The 10,177-nt window shown below is 43.0% G+C and overlaps 1 protein-coding gene across 1 annotated transcript; it reads left to right on the top strand.

Annotated features, from left to right (window-relative positions):
- The first annotated feature begins 6,090 nt into the window (after positions 1-6,090).
- LOC104627134 (calmodulin-binding transcription activator 1-like) lies at positions 6,091-7,993 on the top strand. The gene is made up of 2 exons (XM_010295245.1): positions 6,091-6,097; positions 7,830-7,993. Exons 1-2 carry the CDS (start codon positions 6,091-6,093, stop codon positions 7,991-7,993), a joined length of 171 nt encoding a protein of 56 aa, XP_010293547.1.
- Positions 7,994-10,177: the final 2,184 nt, after the last annotated feature.

Here is a 10,177-nt window from a genome sequence, read left to right on the forward strand (position 1 = left end):
AGTTCTGTCTTCCCTGTGGTCTGGAAAATGCCAGGCTTCGTTCTTTTCTCATTTGTGTTGAAGTAAACAATTAACTCCATCGAAGTAGTAAAACACCAACTGGTTAACAGGGGTGGAAGTGAGAAGAGAATTAGTGTCTGTCAGGCCCTTATAGCTCCGACTGTGGCATTTCAGTTCTTTAGTGGATGAAAGTATTGTGACGAAAGCACATTCCACTTGAGTCTCTTTTCAGGCTTTCTGGGCTGATGTGTGAGGACGTTTTTTGCTACATAAAGCACAGGTTTCAGTGTACCTTTTCCTATGAGGCCATGGTTTTACAGAGCCGGGCAGCTCAGTGCTCCTTGATTTGAAAGGTAGCTTGGCCTTTACCCTTGTTATTTAATGCAACCTTTAGTTTTGAGTTGGCAGTTGATTTTTGCGGGCTGCTGAAGTGTGTTCTGGCTGAGGAGATGGGTCCACAGCAGCGTTCGCTTTTGTGGCATAGTGCTGTGGCATGAGCTGCCAGAGAAACGGCTTTTGTGCCCAGTGCAGAAACGCTCTCGTCTGATGTTGTAATCCAGCGTTTCGCTTGGCTGGTCAGTAGCTGGTTCTGCGCTTTGGACCCGCGCAGAGGGCGGGCAGCATCACTGAGGTGGGCGCGGAGCATCTTCGGCGCCTCGACTCAGCACCGATGCCTGTGTTCTCATAGTAAGTGCGCAGAGCAGCTCCCCGCACTGACCTAGTTCTGTGGTATGTTTTGAAGGAGGTAAGATATAAACCATTCATTCCTTAAACTTAAACTCCACCTGTCAGAAACTTAAATGGGAATCGTTTTAAAGTGTGATTCAAGACAAGTGTTTCGCCAGTAGCACAGGTTTTTGTTAGTTTAATATTTAACAAAGAGCTGTAAATGGCAGCTAGCAGGTTAGTGGCACGGAGAAGCACTGCTGGTGCTGGGGAGCGATCTGCTCCGTCCACCTGAAGTGGTACCGTAGAAATGAGCCTCGTGAACAGCAGTGAACAGCTCTGCAGACCTGGCCAGTCTTTGAGCTTTCCTGTCAAGCTGCGATCGGGGCTTCTCGTGCCCAGGGAGCAGCAGGGAAACCTCGGCGGCAGGTGAGCGTTTGGAATGAGGCTGGTGCCTCTGCTCCCTGGCTGCCGGAGAGAGTCCCACCTCTTGGAAAACTTGGGTGAGTTCCCTCTTGTCTGGTTTCGTTACGGCGGGACATAGTCGGGGTCGATGGCCAAGCAGCTCTATGCCATCCTTGCGGCAGAGGGTTTGTGGTTTTTGTAGTTTCTGCTGTGTTTTGCGTGTCTGAGCTGAAACGGGAGGACTGACCCTTGGAGGTGCCATCTTGGCAGCTGTAAGGGACTCTGAACTTGATCAGGGGGTGTGTGAGGGGTCTTTAAATTAAAAAAAATAAAGGTTTTTTTTTTAAGTTCAGAATGGAGAGCCTTTCTTTGTGTTTCTGTGTGTCCTTATGGGCAGGTGTCTGAAACCAATAGCTTTAAATCAGATTGGTGCCCACGTATTTACGTGGTGTAGTGGGTGCGGGAGCTGGGCGCTTCGTTTGTTGTGCCTGCTGAGTCCGGTTATACGCAGTTACTGAATTTTACGGCTGTTCGTTCAGGCAGGGTCAATGGGCGGGAGAGGCAGGAAGTGGAATTTCTCCCCAAAACTCCCAGGTGAGCCCAGGGCACGGGGGGAGGATGGCGGTGGCGTTTTGGCAGCTGTTCTGGGTTTGTTGCTGATACTGACCGAGAGGGAAGTTAGAGCTTCAAATATTATTGAATGCGGAGAGACTGTTTAGGCAACATGCCTTTTGAAAATAAAACATTCTTGATTTGGTTGTTAAACAGCAAATATTTACTTCCCTCTGTGGAAGTGTTGCATAACGTTTTACTGCTTAAGCAAACCTGAGCTTATTGTGAGCGTGATGGATTGGATTTTGTGCCGTGCGCTCGGTCCTGCTGTCCTTCTTGGTGAAATTGGACTCTTGCAGTGAGGAGGCAGGGTTTGACACCCTGCTCAGTCTGCTTGTTGCCCCAGAATTTCTGCTGAATTTCAGCAGTTGGGATTTTACCAAAATTTCTGTTGTCAGAGATCTGCAAACTGCCTTCTAGTGAAGTTTCTAGACACACTCGGGGGGCTGTAACACAGCAGGACAGAGAGTGGACTTGATTTGCTTCTTCCAAACAGCAGGAACTACGTGTGTGTGTGAGGTAAATTTTTTTTGAGTACTTTAGGTATTACAACCGTTTTAGATGCAAGATTCCTGATGTAAGGCATGAAGCTTGTTTAGAGCGCTAGCTTTTTAATCCAAATGCACATCTCTTGTTGTTAATGGTTTTCCCAAACGCTTTGTCTCAAAAGTTTTTTGGTTTATTTGTGTAGGTTTTTAGAGCTACTTCTGTAGGAAGGTTTCCTGCAGATGTTCTAACTCAGATTTCATTTCTTGTATTGGGAAACAGTGAAAGGATTATGTACAAGTACGGTTAAAACAAATGTTTTTAAAATGTAATTTCAACACTTGGTGCTAACTTTACGCTACTATAATTTTTAAATGGTTCTTCTCAAACATGCAGTCTTTTAAAAGACCTGCTTAGAGAGATATATGTTATCGGAGGAAGGGGAAATAGCTGTTGTACCTCCCTGTCCAGGCAGCCTTCAGGTAGAGGGAGCTGGAATGTGACCTTCCTTTTTTGGTGTCCCTTCTGTCTCTGCTTCAATAAACCAAACAGATCTGCAGGGGAAAAAACACCAACCCCAAACCTTTCCATGGAGTGAAATGAGGCTGGTAGAGTGCGTTGTGGAATGCAGTCCTGGTTAATTAAAATGCACTGCTTCCAGCAGCTTCTTGCATCTTCTGTGTTTCCTGGCTTCCTCTTCCACACCTGGCTGAGTTTTTTCTTTCCATTTTTTTCCCTTGCTTTGTGTTATGTTTTCACCTTCTGTGGCTTCCTGCAACCCTTCAGGCCTGTGTTGTGTTTACCCTGTTTTAAACACTGTGGTTTTTGAAAGGCGAGTATGCCTGTGGCAGCTGGCGTCTCTTAACCCCACTTCTTTGGGGTGCAGCACCTGCCTTCTTCCTGGGGTGACGCTGAAGGTGCGGCTTCGTACCGAGGAGCAGTTACGGCACTGGCTGCACAAGAGCAAGGTCCCGTGCTTATATTGTTGCTTGTTTAGTGATAGAAAATGCCAGGAACGAAGTTTCTTTTGACTGAATCTAGATATCTTGACTTTTTCATTTTTGTCTATGGCTTCATATATCATCTTTAGAAAAGTGAGTTACTGGAAGAGTAGCTTTTTGCGAAGGGGAAGAGTTTCAGAAAAGCCAGTAGGGTTGCGAAGCACAACGCCAAAGGAAGAGCAGTGGAGTTGGTGCTTTTGCTTTGGGTAGTGACTACCGAGCTCTCTTAAATAAGGAACATATTCGTTATTTATCTTGCGAGGAGGACTGGTGCATGGGTTAATACTGTCAGTACGCCAAAGGCTGCATGGCTTTGGGTAGCCTATGCTTACTGTGTTCTCATGGGTGCCCCTTCTGAACTGTATTTACTTGGTTTCGCTCCTTAGGCAGCGGCATGGTGAGTGGCATGATGGTTAATGACACCCTCCCGTTTCATTTAACTAGCTAATAATGATGTTGCGATTTTAGTTTGTTTTATACCAAAACACCTATTTGTAACATTTAAACACCTTTTTACCTCTCTTGTGAGATAACTTAAGGTTTGCCATCTTAACTATTACTTCATAATAATGGGTTTATAAAACTTGTGTTTGTGATTTTATAGGCTTATTCCTTATATTTATTCCCAGTATAGAACTGTCTGCAAATCAGCAGTTGGTCAACACCCATTCAGCCATTTCTGTATGCTCCAATTATATGTTATATTGATAAACTGTGGTAGTTAAATGGTCTGCAGATCTAAGTTCATCTCTTGGATCACAGAAGATTTAAGAACCGGTTAAAGAAAAAAAGGGGAGGGGGGAGTGTGTTTGGAGACTGGGGGTAGAGCATAGACTCTGTGTGATTTGCTGTTGTGTGCTTTAAAGTTTTATGGCCCGCGTTGCATCCCTTGGGAGGATAAAGTGCAAGGAGCATGAAGAAACCCATAAAATTACGAAGGGTTTATGTGGTATAATTAATACAGAACTTTCCATGAACTTTATAATAGTTGTACTTTCTTAATTTTAAGCGAGTTTCTGGTTTACTACTAAGTAATCTTGAAGATTGCTAATGGAACTTAAATTTTGGATTTTCGTACTGAGTTATAACAAGATACGTTGTGGGCTGCTATTTTTTAGTATAGAGCTTCCTTATTGTAGTTTTCAGAATTGGCTGTGCACGTCTTGGGAAGTGTTTTTGAGCTGTGGCCAGCTTTGCACTAAAAAAAAAACCCCATGTCGATACAGCTTTACTGGCAAATCCTCCTTGTGCAAGTGCAGCTTTGCTTGCAAAAGCACTTTTTATTGACACTGGATGGGTTTGCAGATCACAGTGTTGTAAGTCGCACCCGTAGCAAAAATAATACGTGGAAGAAAGTTCAAGTACAGATCTGGCCTGGATTTGCACAGTGAAATCGAATAAGCGTTGTGAAATTGCAGCTCCTTTTTCTAACTGCAGAGAAAATTTTACTTTTGAATAAATGTCAGATATTCCCTCCGGAACATGCTGGTTGCTCTGTAAGGCAGGTGTGGATGCAGAGCAGTGTTGATTCGTATTCCTCTGACTTTATCAGAAGACTCTATGGTAGGTGAGTGTGTACATCAGGTTGACTAGAAATGGTAGATTTGATTCCAACCAAAGGACAGCCCCCCTTTTTTTTTTTTTGCTCCACCTCTCTAAAGATTTATGTGTTTTAGTTGGAAGGATTGTGATGATTTGTGAGGAAAGCGAGTAGCAAAGCGATAGTTCATTTGGAGGAACATGAATTCTGGGTAGCCGGTCTGTAGGTGGGGATGACAGATCCTGGGAGATGCCTGGGGATCTGCTGAGGGCAAACACTTTATGAAGGAAGCCAAGTCATGGAGTGGAGGGCCGCGGTGAGCGAGGTCTGCCAGCACCGTTAACGCAGCTGGGAGAGCCATCTTCCTGTTCTGTGCCCGGCTCCCCCCATTTTATCTGCGTAGACTTTCCTCCATTCGGGAATATGTCATGAATGATTCCAGCGGGCAGGGAAGCAAGTTCTAAAGCAAGCGTTGTGCATTGTTTGGGGTGAAGCACTTTCTTGTTCCTAATCCTCATAGCTCACTGGCCAACTTGGTCCTTTTCCAAGGTCAAACCTGTTTCAGAGGTCATTGAATTTAGGATTCATGTCCCACAACATGATTATTGTGTGTTGTTCCGGCCGCACGGCTAGAGGATTCTTTAACAGAAAGCCTGTCAGATTGAGGCAGGTGGCAGTTGTTTTTTTCCATGCTGGGTTTTTTCTGGAATGAAGGAATGTCATTGCTAAACGCAGAAAAGAGAAGCATACATCAGATGTAGCCGTATTACGCGACGGTGAAAATGACCTTCCATGGCAATAATGACACAAAAGTGTGAGATGCTAACAACAGGAGTTGGAAGGGTTAGAGTCAGCAAGTTCTGATAACTTCTCCCAAAACATTTTTAAGGGGTCTATTATCCATAGGCACTTTCTGGATTAATAATACTGATAATTGATGACAGTGGAAGAAAGTTAATAAAACGAGCTGAATAATTAGAGGTCTGCCAGCCCTGCAAAATAATGGAATGAATGATAGAGGACTTGACTGATACGGAGGTAAGGGGAAGTAATACAATTAATGTCAATTAAAATGTGCCCATGGAAAATAAGCTGATGAGATGTAACTGGGGATGTAGTTTGGCTGATAAAAGCAATAATGTGTGCTGTAAAATACTTTGCCACCCTAATGAATTGAATGTAGTGCAATGCAATATTTTGAATGAGAAATGAAAACGGTATAAAATTAACGTAGGGAATGTTAAGTAAGTACCAGCTAAATTGGATGGCGGATCTGAAAATACAGGTGGGATTGGCTGGGGGCTGCCGTCATGGCAGGGCCTTGCCCAGCTCCGTGCTTTGCCCTAAGCAAGGTGGTCTCTGTGCATAATGCCGAGTATCATGACGTGTGCGTTTCTGAAGCCTTGAGTGGCCAGAGGTGGTGGGAAGTAACAAAGGTGACAGTCACAGAATGTTCACTGGGAAAAAGATGTGGCCAAAAACCCCTGTGGAGTAACGGTCTGAGATATTCAGTGTCAAGCCAGAAATCCTGGAATGGTATACAAACAAATAATAGAGAGAACCTTCTTCCTGATTTCTTTATCAGTTCAGCAAGGATCAATACTGCCCGACTGCTTGTTCGCCCAGGAAGAAGTACAAAACTGGCAACGCTCTTGATTTAGTTTAACCCAGTCCTACAGTAAAGTTCCCAATAACTCAGGGAGCGCATAGCGCTCATAAATTATAGAGCAGCTCACGTTTATCATACACATCACTGCTTACCTTGTAAACTCATCTGCTGTGCTTGCACGAGTAGTTGATTTAACAGCATGTACATTGTTGAACTTGACACATCCAAGAGTATAATCAAGCTTTAAAAATACTAGAGATGTCTAGCTGCTGGTTTGCGCTCTTCGTCCGCTTTCTAAAATGATTGCGGGATAGGTCCTCTCTGGTTTGCTGCAGGTCATGGGGAAACTTCTGTATCGTAATCACAGAGGAGTTTTATCGTGACGCTGGCATCTGTTTAATGACAAAATTATTATATGTGTAAAAGGAAAAAGTTAATATCCTTTTTCTGTACACTTCCAAATAGGAAATGACTGTAAATTAATTTTGTAGGGTAAAATGTCAGCGAATAAGTGTACTTCTGACATACTGCTGCCCGATATCTGTCATGCGAAGCGTGAGAATAGTGGAAGAAGGCAGAGATGGGGATTTTAGAAGGAGAGCTAGTAAAACTCCAGTGTTGTAGCTGGGATGTCTTACCCTGCTGCTCTGGTTCCCTTTTCTGCAGGACAGACTTGGTCTATAAACATGCACAGTTCGTGGAAGCTCTGGTTCTTTAGGTGATATTAGAGGGGTGATAGAGAGGCATAATAAAGTTAATGCTTCTGGGACTTGCAGGGGCTGTTTTTGGCTTTTGGGTTTTTTTGAGTCTCGTCTTCTAGTGGGAATCAATGCACCTTCTACATTTTTAGCCAACGAAAAAGAATAATTTTGTATTCTTCAGTACCTCTGCTTTTGAGACCCCTGCTTGTGGCGAGGCAGGAAGGTTTCTATCCTTCTACCTCACTCGCATGTTGAGGAACTACATTCACTTTCTGAGCTGTCTGTGGAAAGAAAAGTAATCAGGTACAGCGCATTTTAGGTTTAAATGCACTAATAGACCTTGAGTTGCATTTCTGCTGCAGCTTGACAAAATTATAGCAGGTACTGGGGCTCTGTTCTTACTTAGTTGCAAATCCTGTCAAGTGGGAACTTCATTTATGACTTTCTTGGCAGGTCATACTGCTGTGGTCACAGCTTCTATAACGTTTTCTCGCTATTGCTTGTGAAATTTGTCACTGAGGGAAGTAATAAGCTAAAATAGGCACAGGTAAGCACACACACAGGCTTCTCGTGCACAAATCCATCAAAGCTCTCCTCCAGCTTTGCAACCACAAGGAATTAAACTGTATTTGTATTTGTAAAATAAAGGTGCCATGTCAAGAGAAAGCCGTATTCTTCTTTGCAATGACAAATTGCCTGCTCTTTGACAAGTGAACTGGTGGGTTTCCAAGTCTTCTTGTAGCTAGGGTCTCCTCATGGAAACTGCCTGTTCTCCTCTGTACACATCACATGTCTCCTCTTCTTTCTAGATGATCATGGGAACAGCAATGGCAGTCATGTAAAAATCTTTTTACCGAAGAAGCTGCTTGAATGTCTACCAAAATGTTCAAGTTTACCGAAAGAGAGGCACCGCTGGAACACTAATGAGGTAGTTAAATCTCTTATTTATTCTTCAATGTACCTGCTTACTTGATGTTTATGGATTATTTTTTGGGAGCATGCCGTGTAAGTTACAGAATATAAATTTCCTGGCTCTGGAACCTGTTGTTTAAATAATAAAGTCCTATTACAGGTTGGAAGTGAGCTTTAAACTAGATGTGAAGGCAATTGCAGAAGCAGACTACAAGTACCGTAGGAGTCTGTTGCTCGCATGTGTGTATGTCACTTGTCTCGAAGGGGAAAATCTTGTGTTATCTTACTGACATGTTTCAAAATTGCTTAAAATTAGATGGATGTTTTGGTATGATGTTAAACAAAATGTTATCTTACTATCTGTAAAGACTTCCAAACAAAAAACCCAGTGCATTGTTCTTTCCTGCCAAACAGGGTCCTGAGAAATAACTAGCTTACTCCTGTCTGAGAAGTCTTGTTAAGGACAGGAGACACCAAAGAATTGGGCATTTTATACTGGAATCCAGTTACTCTGAATGTGCTGGTTTGCATATCTCCTGTTAATGCATCATGGTTGAGTTCACTGAAATGAAACAGAAGTATTTAAAATTCTCGTGTCTGGTGGGCCAAGGTGAAGTTGAAGAACAATCCAAATAGGTCTACAATCCCTTGCCTTTATTCCTTCTGGGAAGCAAGACTGGAAGCTATACTGCAATACCCACAGTATAGTTTTAGTTTTTAGTAGCACTGTCTTTACAGTACCTTTTGTCGTATTTGTGGGAATCATTTAATAATAGAAGCAGTCAACTTTGAGAAATTGCTGTAAAACTGCCGTTAGTATCTTGTCCCTCTAACAATCATTTGTAACATCTAAACGTGTTAACAAAAACAGTACCCACGAGTATAATGCCTGCAAGTGGCAGGCTGAGCGCAGAATCAAATATGGATCAGTTCATGTGTGTATTTTTCAGAGCTGGAGTCCTTCACTCCCCTTCCTTCGTTTGTCTGAAAGTTAAAGTCAAGTATCTATGTTTAACGTAGGAAGGACTGTGACAGAATTAATGGGCTCTTCTGGGGGGAGTTGCTGGCATTGGCTCTTCTGTGTAGATGTTTTTGGCTTGGGTCATTTGAATTGAAATGTGAATTGTACAAAATGTGGGTTGCAATTTATTCTGTGATAGCGTTTATGCTAATAGGAATGGGGCATGGAGTAACAGCAATTCCAGTGGCTCTAAAAGATGCTGTTTTGACAAAGACAGTTGAGAAAGAAGGCTCTCTGCACAGGTATGTGGCAGAATGATGCTCCTTGTTATTGGAAGCAGCTTGCTGGGTTTTAGTCACTTTTCTCTGGCATTTCTGTTGTCCCTGGTTTAGAGCCTTGTGTATACATTTACACACGCAGGCTTTCAGTTTTTCTTCTTGAACAATGTTTGGTGTGTGTAGCCTCCCAGGGTACAGAATGTGGCAAACGAAGTTAATCACATAGCTGAGAATGCTTATTATTCATAAGTGTGATGCAAAAGGGAAAGCGTAGGTGCTTGTGAGGTGTATTAGGCTAGAAGAAAAAATTGGGAGCATAGCCTTCCTTCTGAAGGACGTGTCAGCATTCTGGAGAGGGGGAAAGTGAACGGTTTTGATGGTGCTTGCCAGGATGTTGCTGGTGTAGGTTTGTCTCATACCTTAATTCTACAGGGATTGTATGCTAATAATCACAAAACAGCACCTGGTATGTTAAAAAACCAAAACCAACCCATTTATGTCATTTTGCATGTCAAGTTTGTCACACTTGTTTGTATCTCTCTCTCCTCCAAAATCTGTCACTGTGGCTGCCACTCAGTGGGGACAAGGAGCTGGTTCTGTACGTGGGTTATTACTGGTGCTGTCTCTGCCTGGTGTATGTGGTGTGTTGGTTGCAGTTTCCCTATTGCATTATTTAAAAGGAAGAGCTTTTCTTGTGGCCAGAGATTTTTGGCCTTGTTAGTTCAGAGGAGAAAAAAACAAAAAGGGAGGAAAAGGCAGACTCTTATGCCTAGATGGAGTCTTGGAAAATTTGTATTAATTACGGGGGAGGAGGGAGCTTAGCTTACAGATTTTATTTCCCTCCCTACCCCCAACCTGGAAGTTTAATTCTGTTCAGTGTTACAAAACTTGAATTTTTCTTAGGGTATAATTGAATAATAATCTTCGGCTACGTCTCAGAGTCATTCCTAAGGGAATATAGCTTTTCATCTGAGTACACAGGTGTTCCGTCTATGCTGGTGAAGGC

The sequence above is a fragment of the Phaethon lepturus genome, unplaced genomic scaffold (assembly GCF_000687285.1).
Source record: "Phaethon lepturus isolate BGI_N335 unplaced genomic scaffold, ASM68728v1 scaffold53529, whole genome shotgun sequence".
Lineage (NCBI taxonomy): Eukaryota > Metazoa > Chordata > Aves > Phaethontiformes > Phaethontidae > Phaethon > Phaethon lepturus.